Below are 18604 nucleotides of genomic sequence, written 5' to 3' on the forward strand. Positions count from 1 at the left end.
AAGCTTCTCCTTTGGCAATTTCTCGGCAAGTGGCCTTTGTGTATGCAAAGATGCGCGCATCCAAATGTTCCTAGAAAATGTGAAAAAGTAATCATTACACCACAAAAATTAAATTAGCTAAATTATAAAGTTTTGAATGAAAAATTATCTAGAAAGGGTTATAAAATTTTAAAATTACGAAAAAAATACCAAATCACATATCGTAGGTTATGACAATTATGACAATTACGGGAAAAATAGAGGCTGTCAAATCAAAATAATTATTACAATCCCTTTGCGGCATATTTGCGGGTGACCCGCGGGTTGACCCGGCCCACCCGCGGGCCGCGCGCGGGTCACGTAAATTTTGACCCGCCAAAATGCGGGTCATTTTCTCACCCTACCCGTGGACTCGCACCCGCATCACCCGCGGGTTGACCCGGCCCGACCCACCCGTTTGCCAGGTCTAGAATGTAGTCCTTATTAGGAAGAGATTTGGTAGGGTTTAGGGGTGGAAATATCAAATTTCATTGATTTTTAATGAAGGACTGTGGATAACGTTATCTTCATTCAAATTCAACGCTCCAAACCTTATTTTCTCCCGCGTGACAAAGGTTAGCAATAGTGTCACGTCTCCGGAGGAAAATAATATCTTTCTAGAAAGGGAAACATAGTGACAAAATTTAAAGGAACAATTACCGATGGGGGAAAATAAAAATGACGTAATTCTCAACAAAATCAACAAGGGACAAAAGAGGTCTTGTCAGTATACCCTTTGGGATTTACAACACACTTTCCCCTTGATTTTTTTCTTTCTTCCCTCTACTTTTACTTTTTCCTGTTTACCTTTTTCATTTTTACCCTATTAGTCATCTTCCTCCTCGGTCAGCCACCGTTCTTGCTACCAAGTCTTGAAAACTTGAAAGTTGAGTTCTTACCATCTATCTTTCTATATCTAGGTTTTGTTTTTCTTTTTTTTAGGGTTTTGCACTGCTTTTCATACATTTGTTTTTTATTTATCTTGTTTAGGGTTTAAGTGGTTTGTATTTTAGGATGTGTTCCGGAGATAATGCATGGATGGCTTCACTCACTTTTTGGAAGACAATTGGTTGTATAAGAAAATTTTGATGTAATACACAAATAGATGGCTACACATTTTTTTTATCTACTTAAATTTTTTTGCAATACACGAATTGGGATGTAATACATGAAGCACATTTGATGAATACAACATACATTTCTTTTATTATTTCCATCATGAGCAGAATTGTAATGCCATTAGAAGAGTTGCTATATGCATGGGGGTTTTGTAGTAGAAGGGGTTTATCAAGTCTCTGGAAGGGGGTTAGCATCTCTCAAAAGTAGGGTTACCAATTTCCGAATGGGCTTATCAAGTCCTTGAAAATTGGCCGAGGGTACTAGAGTTTTTGAAGGGGGTTTTCAAGTCTCTGGGATTGGGGTCATCTAGTATAAATATGGGGTTACTAATTTCCGAATGGGCTTATCAAGCCCATGAAAATTGGCCGAGGGTACTAGAGTTTTTGAAGGGGGTTTTCAAGTCTCTGGGATTTGGGTCATCTAGTATAAAAATTGGGTTACCAATTTCCGAATGGGCTTATCAAGTCCCTGAAAATTGGCTGAGGGTACTGGAGTTTTGGAAGGGGGTTTTCAAGTCTGTAGGATTGGGGTTATCTAGTATAAAAAATGGGGTTACCAATTTCCAAATGTGCTTATCAAGTCTCTGAAAATTAGCCAACGGTACTAGAGTTTTGAAAGGGGGGTTTCAACTCTCTGGGATTGGAGTTATCTAGTATCAAAATGGGGTTACCAATTGCTGAATGGGCTTATCAAGTCCCTTATGAACATGTTTTTACTTTTTGTTTTTTTCTCTCGTTCATTTGCACCGTTTTTTTGCTTTCTAGCATGTGATTCATCTTCCTCATCCGCCATTGAAAGGGAGAAGGAGAAATGCAAAACCCTAAAACAAATGAAAAACAACACCTAGATGACTTGTAAGGTAAAAAAACAAAGTTGAAAATGGAAAAGTAGAAAAAAAGAGGGAAAAGTGGAAAAGTAAAATGTGTTGCTTAAGAAAAGGGCATTTCCATCCAGCTTTTACTGACAAGACCTCTTTTGTCCCTCGTTGATAATTTCAGAAAAGCATGGGTCCAGTTGAAAATATGGTAATTGTTCCAAATTTAGGAAATAGAACGACTAGGAGAATGCTCACTATCTGGATCAACGGTAACATGAAGTTTTTGGGAGGGATATAGATGAGAAATCAAGACCGTTGATCTTGTAGAATATCATTAGGCAACCGGTATGATCTTATCTTGAATGGACTTCTAATGCACAAGATAATGGACTATATGATCAATGGTTTAGCTTTTCTTGCATAGTGGGTCCTACCTTTGATTGATCAGTCCCATTGTATTACATTGAAGTCACGCATTACTAAACCTTAATCATACGTCGAGATTTGGTAGGGACCATCGCAGGTATTAATCGAACCGGTTGTTGCATGAGATAGCAGGCACATATTGTATTGGTAGGCTACTGATATTCACACTACCATGTTTTGAACTTGGGGCGAACTCACCTTGTCTTTTATTATATAACCACCTTAACAAGCATTGAGCCTACGAATTTTCTAGCCAAGAAGGTTGAGCCTCTAGCTCAATTGTTCAAGGCTTTGTTCTTCAACCTTATGGTTAGAGGTTTTATCCAAAAACATAACTTAATTTCAGGGTCTGTGCCCGTTCATGGTTATCATCTATCTATCATTCCTCTTATAATATAGGGATTTGCTAGGGTCCATCGCAAAAGGCATTTTGCGGCTGATTTGTCACATGTTAGACCAACCACCTCATGAATGGAGACAACAATTTGCGGCTGGTCTGTCGCATGTCAGACCAGCCACCTCATGAATTGAGACAACATGCATTTTGCAGCTGATCTGTCGCATGCCAAACCAGCCACCTCGTGAATGGAGACTACTGTTGTCTCCATTCACAAGGTGGCTGGTCAGATATGCGACAGACCAGCAGCAAAATGCCTTTTTGCGATGGACGCTAGCAATTCTCTAAAATATATACTAAGCATGTTTCTTTCCATTGTCAATTTGCCTTCTTTCTAAGAAATTTTTTTCATTGGAAAACCTTTTCTTTATACCTCATGTTTTGTTTTGACAGGGTGGGGCGTAACACTTTATATCCAAGCATGGCATGGGTGGTGGCCACCATTTTACACTTGATCTGATGGGCCCACTATTTTAAACACCTCATGTTTTTTATGGGATGAGGCCTTCCATTTTACACCTCAAGTTTTGATGGGTGGGGCCCACCATTTCTACCCAAACCTATGCATGGCGAATCCCACTGATTTACCCTTAATATTACTGATGAAGTGGGGTCCACCATCAGTATCCAAACCTATGCATTAGGGTCGACCCCACCATTTTACACCTCATGTTTTGATGTTGTGGGAGCCATCATTTTACACCCATGCATAGAATGGGCACAGGAATAGTAGTTAGATACTATATCTATGTGAGTTGTCCAACATTTTAAGGGAAATTAACAAAATAATAATTTATTGATAGATGACTGACAACATCTTGAACACAAACTTATAGAAAATTTCTTTTGGCTATAAAAATCAATTTCTAACATCTTATTATGTTTTCTTTCATTTAAGCTTTGTTACAATTTCATTTTTACTAGACTTGTATATATATATATATAGAGGAATAAGAGTGTGCGCTCGACCGCACCAAGCTTAGGTGCGGTCGAGGGCCAAAAACTCATGTGGGCCCACATTGTTAGGATGGCCCAAAGCATTCATTTGCAAGACCTCATCATAGATAGGGTGTGTACAAAAAATCAGCTCCATAGGATCATCCTAACCCATCCAAAAGTGGAGGGCAAAATGGACAGACACCGTTTGCCACAAATCTGCCCATTTTTGCCCTCCACTTTTGGAGGGGTTAGGATGATCCGATGGAGCTGATTTTTTGTACACACCCTATCAATGATGGGGCCTTACAAATGAATAGTTTTGATCACTACAAAAAGTGTGGGACCCATGTGTTTAGGCCCTCGACCGCACACTCTTATTCCTATATATATATATAGGAAAAGGTTTCTGAGCTCAAGCTCAGAAACCACCACTCCCAGAGTTGTTTGACTCATCCAACCCATTTATTTTATAGGTTATGATTAGGGTTATAGTTAGGATTATAGGTTATGCTTAGGGTTATAATTTGTGGAATTTTAGAATGGATGGCTAAAAAATGGGCTTCTATAGATTGAATGGTTAGGATTATGGTATGGAGATGGTTTGTTAGAAACATCTTATCTATGTGAGGTCCTATAGAATGAATGGGTTGGATGACTGAAACAACATGGAGATGGCGTATTCATAGAGCTCTAGCCCAGAGCTAGAGCTCAGAAACCTCTCTCTCTCTCTCTCTCTCTCTCTCTCTCTCTCTCTCTCTCTCTATATATATATATATATATATATATATATATATATATATATATATATGAGGAATAAGAGTGTGCGCTCGACCGCACCAAGCTTAGGTGCGGTCGAGGGCCAAAAACTCATGTGGGCCCACATTGTTAGGATGGCCCAAAGCATTCATTTGTAAGACCTCATCATAGATAGGGTGTGTACAAAAAATCAGCTCTATAGGATCATCCTAACCCATCCAAACGTGGAGGGCAAAATGGACAGACACCGTTGGCCACAAATCTACCCATTTTTGCCCTCCACTTTTGGAGGGGTTAGGATGATCCAATGGAGCTGATTTTTTGTACACACCCTATCAATGATGGGGCCTTGCAAATGAATAGTTTTGATCACTACAAAAAGTGTGGGACCCATGTGTTTAGGCCCTCGACCGCACCTAAGCTTAGGTGCGGTCGACCGCACACTCTTATTCCTCTATATATATATATATATATATATATATATATATATATATATATATATATATATATATATATATATATATTATACTATATGGCTGAAGAGAAAATGATAGAATTATTTGAATTTCTCTCAAAATTCTATGAGAATTACACATCACTTTTTTGAGTTTTTTTAACAAAGGCACCCATTGAACCCACATATTTTCAATCCTACCCCCTCTTTTATGCTTTTTAACAAAGGCACCCATTAAAGCCACATATTTTCAATCCTACCCCCTCCTTTATGTTTTTTTAATTATGGAAACCTCTGTAGATTGGAGGGCTAGGATCAGCCTATGGAAATGATTTTACGGGCACAACCTATTGATGTTGTGTTCCATCACATAGACGGTTTGGATCAACCTATGATGTGGTCTGGTCCATACAGTTCTTTGTCGGCCTGTGCTTTTTACTAGTATATATATATATATATGAGGAAAGTGAAGCTACACCGCCGGCTTAAAATACAATGGGCCCACATTATTTTGGTGATCCAAACCATTCATTTGATTGGCCCTCACATAGATAGGGTGTCCACCAAAAATCAGCTCCATAGGATCATCCCAACCCTTCAAACTGTGGAGGCAAAAATGGACAAATTTGTGAAGATTTTTACATGTTCATTTTTTCCTCCACAAATCGTAGGGTTGAGATGATCCTATGGAGCTGATTTTTGGTGGACACCCTATCTATGTGAGGGCCAATCAAATGAATTCTTTGGATCACCAAAACAATGTGGGCCCATTGTATTTTAAGCCGGCGGTGTAGCTAAGTTAGCTACACCGGCGGTGTAGCTTCACTTTCCTATATATATATATATATATATATATATATATATATATATATATATATATATATATATATATATATATGACGAAACTGTTGGTGAGCTTAAGCTCACCAAACTTATGGTGAGCTAGCTTGCCCAATCACATGGGGGCCCACTTTGTTAGGATGATCCAAACCATTCATTTGAAAGTCCCTTACATAGATGGGGGGTGTACCAAAAATCAGCTCCATAGGATCATCCTAACCCCTCCATTTGTGGAGGACAAAAATGGACAGACACAAATCTGCCCCATTTTTGTCCTCCACAAATGGAGGGGTTAGGATGATCCTATGGAGCTGAATTTTAGTACATCCCCTATCTATGATAAGGCCTTGCAAATGAATGGTTTGGATCACTCCCCAAAATGTGGGACCCATGTGATTGGGCAAGCTAGCTCACCATAAGTTTGGTTAAGCTCACCAACAGTTTCCTCATATATATATATATATATATATATGAGACGGTTTTTTACTAGTATATATGAGACACTTTTTTTACTAGTCAATGTTGTGTTCCATCACATAGACGGTTTTTTACTAGTATATATATATATATATATATATATATATATATATATATATATGAGGAAAATGTTGGTGAGCTTAAGCGCCCAATCACATTGGGGCCTACTTTGTTAGGATGATCCAAAGCATTCATTTGAAAGGCCCTTACATAGATGGGGTGTGTACCAAAAATCAGCTCCATAGGATCATCCTAACCCATCCATTTGTGGAGGTCAAAATGGACAGACATTATTTGTCCACAAATCTGCCCATTTTTGTCCTCCACAAATGGAGGGGTTAGGATGATCCTATGGAGCTGATTTTTGGTACACACCCTATCTATGATAGGGCCTTGCAAATGAATGGTTTGGATCACCATAGAAAATGTGGGACCCATGTGATTGGGGCGCTTAAGCTCACCAAAAGCTCACCAACACTTTCCTCTTATATATATATATATATATATATATATATATATATATATATATATATATATATATAAGTGAAGCTACACATACGTGTAGCTAACTTAGCTACACCGACGGCTTAAAATACAGTGGGCCCACATTATTTGGGTGATCCAAACCATTCATTTGATATGCCCTCATATTGATAGGGTGTGCCCAAAAAATCAGCTCCATAGGATCATCCCAACCCTTCAAATTGTGAAGGCAAAAATTGATAGATTTGTGAAGGTTTTTACACGTCCAATTTTGCCTCCACAAATCATAGGATTGAGATGATCCTATAGAGCTATTTTTTGGGCACACCCTATCTATGTGAGGGCCCATCAAATGAATGGTTTGCATCACCCAAACAATGTGGAGCCCACTGTATTTTAAGCCGTTGGTGTAGCTAAGTTAGCTACACTTTTCTCATATATATGTATATGAGAAAAGTGTTTCTAATCTGCCGACTAGAGATCATTCCGGCGACCGAAAAACATGGGTCTTACCTTATTTGGGTGATGCAAAGTTTTCATTTGATGGGCCCTGACATAGAGAGGATGTCCACAAAAAATCAGCTCCATAGGATCATCCCAACCCTATGATTTGTGGAGTTTAAAATGGACGGCTATAAATTGGCACAAATCTGTCCATTTTTTAGCTCCACAAATGGAAGGGTTAAGTTAATCCTATGAAGTTGATTTTTTGTGGACACTCTATCAATGATGGGACCTATCAAATGAATGCTTTAGATCACCACAAAAAATGTGGGACCCAAGTGTTTTTGGTCGCCGAACTAGAGAATTATCTCTAGTCGGCTAGAAACACCTCTCTCTCTCTCTATATATATATATATATATATATATGAGAAAACGATTCCTACACATATGTGTAGATAAGTTATCTACACACTAGTACAGTTGGGGGCCACATTATTTGGGTGATCCAAACCATTCATTTTTTGTAGATAGGGTGTCTACAAAAAATCAGATCCATAGGATCATCCCAACCCTACGATTTGTGGAGGTAAAATGAATGTCTTTAAACCCTCACAAATTAGTCCATTTTTTGCCTCCACAGTTCGAATGTTAGGATGATCCTATGGATCTGATTTTTTGCGAACACCCTATCTATGTGAAGGCCTTAAAAATGAATGGTTTGGATCACCCAAATAATGTGGCCCCCACTGTATTTTAAGCTAGTGTGTAGATAACTTATCTACACATATGTGTAGGAACCGTTTTCTCTCTCTCTCTCTCTCTCTCTCTCTATATATATATATATATATATAGAGAGAGAGAGAGAGAAAACGGTTCCTACACACATGTGTATATATATACATATATATATATAGAGAGAGAGAGAGAGAGAAAAAACGGTTCCTACACATGTGTGTAGATAAGTTATCTACACACTAGCTTAAAATACAGTGGGAGCCCACATTGTTTGGGTGATCCAAACAATTCATTTGAATGGTCCTCACATAGATAGGGTGTCCACAAAACTTAAGGTGAAGACCCGGGAGCCTTCCCCAAATGGGAATGTCAGGTAATTGCTTCTTTTGCAAGGATGAGTCCGGATCCCACCTTTGGAGGATCAGGGGGCTGCCTCCATAATGCTGACCAGCTCCTTCAAGGATACGGGTGCATTCGGCTGCACAAGAGAAATTGAAGACAATGAAACCATGATCAAGATAGTACATTTGCAGAGATCTGGTGATCTGCCATATGCGCAAGAGAGATTCACGAAGGGAGATGAAGAAGGGTCTTTTTTCCAATGAAATACCCAACCAGACAATTTGCCCATTTGGATTCAGATTCTAGGGTCTCATCGTCAATGAAAAGAAGCTCTAAATTTTCTTTTTCTTCGGCAGCAGGGGAGATGAGGTCTAACTTAGTAGGGACAATTACTGGGTCAGGCTTTAAGAAAAAATTTCTCCACTGATTTGGGGTAGAGCTGGGCGGGTTTAAAGACAGATTCGTACTATTTCTAGGAGCGGCTGAAGGCTGAGGAATCAGAGACTTGATCGGAGCAGAGCTTGGAAGATCCCTGTTCTGACCAAAGTTGGAAGAGATCGAGGGGTAGATGCTTTTAGCTATGGGAGGATTAGCAATTGGGTCTAAGCAGATCGAATGGTTTGGGGAAGAAATTAAGATAGGGTCGCTTGAGATAACCAAGTTATTGCAGGGAGCAGCACTGGTCTTCCTAAGGAGAGATGGGGCTGCATTAGTTAGAGAATCCAAGATTAAACCAGCTGAAAATGAGACAGCAGATGAGGGCTTTTCCAACTCTGTCTCCTTTCTCATTAATGCATGCATTGGGTGGGAAGGCAAATTTGAAATTCGAAATTCTGAAGATGCCCCATGAGCAATAAATGCAGAGTGAAGCAGCAGGCCCCATGAGCAATAAATGCAGAGTGAAGCAGCAGGCCCCTGAGCAATAAATGCAGAGTGCGCAGAAGCATTTACTGCAACAACATTATTTTTTCCTTCAGTCAAGGAGGTAGGAAGAAGATTCTCCACTCAACAGCAAACCAGCTGGAGCATTTATTGCGTCAGAGGGAACAGAACCTGCAGAACCTAAAACAGGGTAGATGCAACCCAGGTAGGTGGGAGGGAGCGGATTTTCCTAAGTTGGGAGTGGTTTTCCCAGGGGAGCAATGGAGGCAATAACTTCAGGGATTTGAATGGAGGCATTTACTTCAGGGATATGAATGAGGATAGGCTCTAGGGCTGCAACTCGGGTCGGGCGGGTTGGGTTTTGGAGAACCCAACCCTACCCGAGAAATATCTCGGGTCGGGTCGGGTTTTTTTCCAGAAAACCCACGATTCCCAAACCCGGCCCTACCCATGATAAATCTCGGGTCGGGTCGGGTTTTTTCACGTTGACGCAAATTTTTATGGAAAATTCTTGTTTGGCAAGGCAACTCAACTCATAGAAGCAGAAATTACACTCACATTACACTTCAATCAAACAATGATATAATTACACTCACATCACACTTGAATCAAACAATGCTATAATCAAACAATGTTGTAATTACAATCAAACAATGCTGAATCAAACACTTGAATCAACTCAACTCATAGAAGCAGAAATTACACTCACATACAGTAACAGTGGATGCGTGGGTTTTCACTTTTAACTTTGGGATAACTACATTTACACCCCCTCTAGTTTCTAACACATCCACTTCCACCCCTATAGTTTAAAACGTGACAAATACACCCCTGTGCCTAGGGCTGGCAATTTCACCCAAAAAAGCGGGGATCCACCCCGCCCCGTTTGGGGCGGGGATTCCCCGATTTGAGAGGGGAAGGGGATTTTAAAAATTCCCCGGTGCGGGGAGGGGAAGGGGAAGGGGATGGAGTTGTCCCCTCCCCGACCCACCCCGCCCCGCCTCGCCCCGTTAATCAATGCCATTTTTTTGTATATTTTTAAGTGTTTTTTTTTTAGGAAAACTACTAGAAACTCTGTGGATTGGCTACAAGATTCCCCCAAACATAGACTTAGCTTGTCTTTTCCTTTTAATTAGCTTCTGAGAGCATTTTGGGAACTATAATAACCTTTTGACAGATGTTGAAATAATAAAGACAAGCTGAGTGAGTAAGTGTATGCAATTATCAAAAAATCGTAGTGCCAACATCGGTAGCCAAAATAAATTGCATTTTATTATTAAAAGTATGGTATGGCCCGCACCATACGATGATCCAAACCATCCATTAGATGGGGCACACCATAAATAGGTTGTGCCCCAAAAATCATTTCCATAGGTTGATCCTAACCCTCCGATCTATAGAGGAATAGGATCATTCAGTACCTCTACAGATCAGAGGGTTAGGATCAACCTAAGGAAATGATTTTTTGGGCACAACCTATTTAGGGTGTGCACCATCTAATGGACGGTTTGGATCATCCTATGGTGCGGGCCATACCTTACTTTTAATAAAGTCAGAAGTACGATCATCAGAATATAGTAGTGCTCATAACATTTCCCAAAATTAATGATCCAAAATGGGGTTTGGATGTTGGGTACTCTAAGTGGCAGGCTATGATACCACTTGATCTAAAATTGAAGTTGGATCGAATCCAATTAGCAATGTGCGGAAATCCCATCATCCAACAACAGCTACTGTCGGTCCAATGGGTCCATCCATCCATCGTCCACACACAAATACCGAATATGGATCTGCCCTCTCTTATTAAATCTTCAAGTAAAAAAACACTGCAAACAAGTGAAATATGGACGTTCGTTGCTGCCCAGCATTTCAATCTATATATAAAGAAGAGAAGACAAACTCCTTATACCAATCTCTTGCTAATTTAATTAACAGCTAGCCTATCAATTGTTAGTTTATAACATTTTTATATATTGAAATTGCATCAAGTTGATTAGGGACACCTAGCATTAGTGTATCAATGACTAAAGAGGGGGTGATGTTGGGGCGGGGAGGGGCGGGGAGGGGATTTTGTCCCCGAAGGATGCGGAGAGGGGAAGGGGATTAGATATTCCCCGCGGGGAGGGGAGGGGGATTCCCCACCATCCCCGCAGAGGGGAGGGGAAGGGGAGGGGGAAAATTCCCCGCAGAGGGGAAGGGGTAGGGGACCCCAACATCCGGCCCCGACCCGCCCCGTTGCCAGCCCTACCTGTGCCCCCTCAGCTGAAGGTTCGTCCATAGATTGAAGGGTTAGGATGATCCGATGGAGCTGATTTTTTGGGCACACCATATCTATGTCAGGACCCATCAAATGAACGCTTTGGATCATCCAAATAATGTGGGCCCCTACCCGAATCCAAACACTACCAAAAAATCATCCAAATAATGTGGGCCCACATTGTTTGGATGATCCAAAGCGTTCATTTGATGGGTCCTGACATAGTTAGGGTGTGCCCAAAAAATCAGCTCCATCAGATCATCCTAACCCTTCAATCTATGGACGAACCTTCCGCTGAGGGGGCCTACCTTAAACAAATTGAAACTACAAGGGTGTATTTGTCACGTTTTAAACTATAGGGGTGGAAGTGGATGTGTCAGAAACTAGAGGGGGTGTAAATGTAATTATCCCTTTAACTTTTAACTAACAATAGAAAAAAATATACATACTATAACTTATGTAACTCGGGTCGGGTCGGGCCCCTTCAAACCCGGCTCGACCCGAGATTCATGCGGGCTTTTGAATGCTGAACCCGGCTCGACCCGAAACCCATGAAACCTGAACCCGACCCAGGCTATTTTCGGGTCGGGTCGATGCGGGTCGGGTTTTACCCGGCTCGAGTTGCAGCCCTATCAGAGCCTGGAGAATTAACGAGAACCTTATCTCTATCTTCATAAGTTATAAATTCTACCTCCTCTTCTATCAGGGATTGGGTTTGAGATTTTGACTTCTTTTTGCCTTTCTTCTTCCTCTTGATAGAAGAACTGAGATGGGGTGAAGCTTGAGAAAAAGAGATCTCTTTGTCAATTTCTTTCAGAACTCTCATTTTTTCATGGACCGAAGATTTGAGATAATCAAATTCTCCTTTGTCAATGCTTTCTCGGATCCGCTGAAGATATCTAGATGGGAGTGGAGTGGATTCTATTTTGTGTTTTACCAGCTGGATGAAAGAAAGACTCTCAATTTCAGGAATGCATTCCAAGCTGCTGGTATCTGGGTCAATTGGGAGGGGTTTTTCAAGAACACCATCTTGATTGGTCTGAACAAGATGCAGTCCAGGGGACCAGTTGTTCAAACCTCCAAAGGGACGAGGAGGAATCCTCCTCAGAACCGTCAAGAGATGAGAGATCATGGGCATCCAAAGGGATGAGGAGAGGAATCCTCCTCAGAACCGTCAAGAGATGAGAGATCATGGGCATCCATGGCTGGTGTTCGACTTGTGAGGGCATCCAATTTTAGAAGACAAAGATTCTACTTATGTCTTGTTTCCCACTAAAGTGGGGCTATGCTAGTTTGGCTAACGGGTCGACTTTTGGGAATTCAGGTTGAGCTTTTATCATAAAAACAGGTTGGATTCGGGTTGATTCCAATACATATTTATAGCATAAGCTGACCCTACTAAATTGCATCCCTATTCCCTATCAAAGAGACCTTCAGTCTTGGGATTTACTCATGTATTTGTATAGGAGACAGTGAAGAAGTTGCTTAGGTTTTAACCTAAGCTATATTGGGTGTGCTTAAGCTTTTGGAGTAATTGGTTGTTTTACATGGTATCATGGTCATCAGAGCTATTGCCTCACGGTAGGTACTGTATCACATGTACAGCCAACCCAAGAAGAGGGGTCACATTTGCCAGTATGGCCAACCAAAAAAAGAAAGGTCAGACACGAGGCAGAGTGTAGAGTATAAATGATTAAATAATATCAACTGTAAGAGCTTAAGCTTCTGGAGTAATTGTCACATAAGATATTGTTATACCTAGGGCTGCAACTCGAGCCGGGTTTTACCCGACCCGCATCGACCCGACCCGAAAATAGCCTGGGTTGGGTTCAGGTTTCATGGGTTTCGGGTCGAGCCGGGGTTGAGAATTCAAAAGCCCGCATGAATCTCAGGTCGAGCCGGGTTTGAAGGGGCCCAACCCGACCCGAGTTACATAAGTTATAGTATGTACATTTTTTTCTATGGTTAGTTAAAAGTTAAAAGTGATAACCCATGCACCCACTGTTATTGTATGTGAGTGTAATTTCTGCTTCTATGAGTTGAGTTGATTCAAGTGTTTGATTCAGCATTGTTTGATTGTAATTACAACATTGTTTGATTCAAGTGTAATGTGAGTGTAATTACATCATTGTTTGATTCAAGTGTACTGTGAGTGTAATTTCTACTTCTATGAGTTGAGTTGCCTTGCCAAACAAGAATTTTCCTTAAAAAATTGCGTCAACGTGAAAAAACCCGACCCGACCCGACCTGAGATTTATCATGCGTAGGGCCGGGTTTGGGAATCGTGGGTTTTCCGAAAAAAAACCCGACCCGCCCGACCCGAGTTGCAGCCCTAGTTATACCTTATGTAATATGAGGAGAAGAAAAAGATAAGGGATTTGCTAACGTCCATTGCAAGAGGCATTTCGTGGATGGCCTGTTGCATCTGACAGCAGCCACATAGGCTCACTTTTCAGCAGATTTTGTCTTCATTCACGTGGGGGCTGCTGTCAGATGCAACCCACGAAATGCCTTTTGAGATGGACGCTAGCACATCCCAAAAGATAATGTTATACACTTTCAGGTCTTGAGCGTTGAGTGGGTAAGGATTGGTGATTATCTCTTTATAATCTTTTGTGCTTGCTGTAAATGGTTTCTCCCTCCTAGATGTAGGAGAGAGAAACCACGAGAACTCATTTTTCTGTTGTCTGCATGTGCTTTGTTTACTATTTACTTCATGTATAAACCATGTAGATCAATTGGTAGATTCAAATAAAGAGAAGGTTGTAAATACCAAACCCCACATATAACCAAATAAAGAGAAGGTTGTATCTCCCATATTATTTTGCCACAGAGAGAGAGAGAGAGAGAGAGAGAGAGAGAGATTCATTTTGAAATAAGAAAACTTGCAGCTCTTTTTTCAGCTGATTCATAATGAATTAAACTTGGATCAATTTCTGTACAAAGAGAAATGAAGCCTAACGACACAAAAAGAAAAAATGAAAGCCTTGACTTTATTCATTGTTTCTAGTAAACAATATAATTAATGAGAATTCCACAAGGTCCAGTTGGCTTCACTCCCGACACGTGGCATTCTATCCACCTTTGAATAGGCATCAACTTTGAAAGTGGCCCCACACATTATGCCTTCACTGTCTACCCTAGGCATTGCCTTCATCTTATTAATCGGATGCTCGAAGCTCATAAGCCCTCCCTCACTGTGGAACATACACCCTGAAACACCACCCACGAGAAAGAGTGTCAGAAAAACAAACAAAAGGAGTGGCAATATCATTTCCTAAAGCCAAAATGGCCCTCTTACTCACCAGTGGGGAATGGGGCGAAAGATTTGCCACAACTTCCCTTAATGACCTCTAAATCGTCAGAAATTACAATTGAGCCATCTGCTGCAATACCCCAGAACATTTGAACGCCTCCATCAGACCCCTGTATACAATAAACAAAAAAATAATATATTAAACATAATGACGAAAGTACCCTCTATTCCAGATTGAATTTACACCCGCCATTTTCTCTTTCAAAAAAAAAAAAAAAAAAAAATGGAAATCACTCACCAGTGCAGCAAAGACAGTTCCGGCCTTGCTATCATAGACGATAAAAGCGAAGCTACCGTTGAGGTCCTTAACGACCTGGTCCGCGGGGTATGGACCACGGTCTCGGAGGGTTCGATATGCCTCAATGATGAGCATAGCCTCATTTGTGGCCTTTGATAGGCCATATTGTTTAATGAGAGCACAGAGATTGTTTAAGCTTCCAAAGAAGAGGCAGTATATTTCGTCAAAACCACAAAATAACCTGCAATTCACATAAACAAAGCTTCAGTTGATGATGGGTTTACTTCCTTTTCTTTTCTTTTACTAGAAGACAGAAGGTCCCAGTGATGGATATGGAGAAACTATAGCTAAACTAAAAAAAAAAAACTGTTCCATTTGTTCACTGAGGGTATTTTGGTCATAATATTTTATAATAGTGTAGTGTAGAATTTGTGCTGGTAATGAGCCTGGTGGGCTATGTCATAAGGTAAAATCCATGTCAGTTTACTATGTAGAACATGGGCTGGGAATTAAAGGGCAATTGACGTGACCCATCCTTACTTAGGCCTTCATATCAGACCCAAAACTGAGACAACATGGGCTAATTCTTAAAGCCATTTCGAAATACTTATTGCTAACCTGAGCTGTGAGCATGCAGTCTAACCTGAACACGCAAGAGACATGTTGGGCCGAATGCACAATCGATTGACTACTACCTCTTTTGGTTTCTTAATCGGCTAGGTCCGAAAGCTTACCATGGGCTCGATCATAAAGGCCCATCAAACTGGCCATACAATAGCTAGATTGGCAACCAAACCTAAAAATAAGCATAATTCCCACCCAACACTAGATAAAGTTACTTCTCTGCATAGCCCAACCCATATACAACTCACTAATCATCAATGCCTATTGAGCCATCATCTGGCCTAGGATGAGGTTCTCTTTAAAAGCCCATTAAGCTACCTAACCAAAAAATAAGCTCACCAGAGGCTTAGGATCATTCTATGGGGATGATTTCTAGGCACGGAATATTTAAGTTGGGCCCCAACAGGTTAATCATTTGGAACCAGACCTCAGATTAGGCCCAATTCCCACCAAACCCAAGCCACCATTAACCAATACTAACAGTGGTCCTACAAAAAAAAGCCCAATGGGCCTTTAAAAAATCAAATTATCATCCATAGATTATTACCTTCGGTGAGTGGAGAAATGGGGGTGGGAGCGATCGTAGGCTAGCGCGGCCCCATTGAAGGTCATAGAGATGGAATTTGTGGGATGAGAAGAAAGAAATGCTTCTAGGATCTCATCTGGTTGCTTTGGTTTGTTGCTGCATCCTTCTAAAGAAGATGACGGGCTATTGAGCTCTTGAGGAGGATGAGCAAAACCCTTGTTAAAAATACCCAACATATTTCTTCTCTTAGAAACACTTGTAAGTTGTAAGAAGCCAAAAATCAAATGAAACGTGATTGGAATGAAGTGAGAGACGTGGGTATAAATAGGGGGAGAGGGAGAAACATTTGAACGTGGATGTGGGGACGGGGGAGGCACTGAAACTCATCCTGGCCGTCTGATGATGATCAGAAGGTTGTTAATATCTTTTACAGCAGCACGTTGTGATTAGGATGTGATAACTACTCATATGTTTTTAATGTTTGGTGACTAGTTTAATGGTTGGGACTTGGGATAGCGTGTTCAGGTTCTTATCCAAAAAGTGTTTGGGTGAGGGATATCTGAGTCATCAAGTCAATCCTAGGGGCTGTTTTTACTTTTTCTGTGGGGTCCAACGTCATTTTCTATGACTTTCTCATCCTTTCAAGACGTTCTTTACACGTCATTCTAACGTGGCAGGACTCTGTCGATTCTCTCTAATCGTGAGAGTTATCATAAATATTTTTCCACTGAGCAGATTAAAAAGAAAAAAAAAAAGGGAGATGATATTTCCACCCCTTATGTTTGTTTTTATTGAAAAACAAGAGGAATCATAGAATGAAGGCCGCCCTTGAAAAATCAGCTTACAGGGCGCCCTTATTGGTTTCCACTTTATGTAAAGTCAGTCAACAAGGTTTCCACTTTTTTAGGCATCATCCACTTTTTTTTGGGGTCACACTTGGCAGAAATTAACCAATGGTGGCGCCCTTGAAGCTGATTTTTGCAAGGGCGCTATTCATTTCTATCATTTCTCAAAAAAACAAGCACTAATAAATGTAATTTTAAAAGAGGAAACAGATATATTTACCATGGCACAATCACTGTATTTTAAAAGAGATAACATTATCTACTATGGAATTTGTTATTACTCACATTTTTAGGGAAAGTAATTTTGCTGCATACAGTTCAGCGAATCAGCACTAATGAAGTGGGAAATGGGCCACATTCCCCAAGAATTCTAGAGGAGTTGTTAGATGGGACCAATTATGTATTCCTTATATTCACACTAAAAAATGTTGTTTTGCATCTTTATAAAGGAGTTTTGGTGTTTTATTTTTCTTATTCTTGTATCTTGATGCATCAAAGACAAAGTTCTATTTTAGAGAATTTATATGATGGGTGGCGGTGAAAACAAGTGAAGTCTAAAAAAAGTAGGTACGGCCCACATTTTTTATGATCCAACCGTTCATCTATTTGGGCACAACGTAAATAGGTTGTGCCCAAAAAATCATTTCCGTAGGATGATCCTAACCCTCCGATCTGAATATGGAGATTTCCAAAAATCTAAACTCTCTGTATTTTATGTCATCATCTTGTAAGTTGTAACTATTTTTCTTATCAATAAAATTTATGTGCCTCCTAGATAAATTCTTGGTTTTAAAAAAACTTTATTTTCAGTAAAACAAAAACAAAAGTAAGTGGTAATGAATTCATCTTTAGGCGCTGTTTGGACCATAGTTAGCAAAACGTGATTCGGGGTAAAAAAAGGGATAGGAAAAATTCAAGTTTAAAACGGACATCGGTTAAGAAAAACGTAGTAAAAAACGGAGACACAAAAAAATATTCTTTTAAAATTTTGACACTTACAAAATAAATTGGGGGTAAAGTTGGAAAGTTAGCAAAAAAAATACATGTTTATACATTTAAAATGAGTTTTAAACGTATTTAAAACGTTTTCCTAAAAAAATGGAAGTTTTTTTACTCTTAAAAGTTTTAAACCGAGTAATAAGCGGCAAACCAATAAAATGCGTTTCTATGGTTTGGACTTCAGGAAAAAACAGTTCTTGTGGAAAGGCAGGAAGGTCTGGAAAAGTTTTTTCTTTGCCAAACTTTTCCAGGAATTTCCTATAATCCAAACGAAGCCTTAGGATAAGGGAACTAGGAGGGGGTGGAAATGCTAGGAAATTGGTGGAAATATCATCTATGAAAATAGGTTGGGCCAAAAATCAACTCCATAGGATGATTCTAACCTTTAGATATATAAGCCCAACCTTGTTACATCTGGGTGATACAAATGAATGGCTTGGATCTTCGAACAAGGTGGGTCTCACTATACTTTTTAAAATCTTCATCATCATATAAACAATAAACTTAGCACATGAGGCATAATATTTGAACACAAGTATAATCCATTAAATATTTTATTTGCTAAGAGAAATTATACGATGCCCGACCGTCAAAATGTAAAGGGCGGAAAGAGACAAAACCTGTTGCCTTAGTTTTTTAACCAAGGAAAAGTCAAAAACAGTGCTTTCCC

At 40.1% G+C, this 18604-nt stretch overlaps 1 protein-coding gene across 1 annotated transcript; it reads right to left on the reverse strand.

The window, feature by feature from the left end:
- Positions 1–14250: 14250 nt before the first annotated feature.
- LOC143881108 (stem-specific protein TSJT1-like) lies at positions 14251–16380 on the reverse strand. Its single transcript, XM_077384105.1, has 4 exons — positions 16112–16380; positions 14941–15181; positions 14692–14812; positions 14251–14599 (listed from the first exon to the last, which is right to left on the reverse strand). Exons 1-4 carry the CDS (start codon positions 16324–16326, stop codon positions 14409–14411), a joined length of 768 nt encoding a protein of 255 aa, XP_077240220.1. The 5' UTR covers positions 16327–16380; the 3' UTR covers positions 14251–14408.
- Between the last annotated feature and the right edge of the window lie 2224 nt (positions 16381–18604).

The sequence above is a fragment of the Tasmannia lanceolata genome, unplaced genomic scaffold (genome assembly GCF_043159265.1).
Source record: "Tasmannia lanceolata isolate RefF3 unplaced genomic scaffold, GAP_Taslan_0.1 ptg000007l, whole genome shotgun sequence".
In the NCBI taxonomy this organism is placed as follows: domain Eukaryota; kingdom Viridiplantae; phylum Streptophyta; class Magnoliopsida; order Canellales; family Winteraceae; genus Tasmannia; species Tasmannia lanceolata.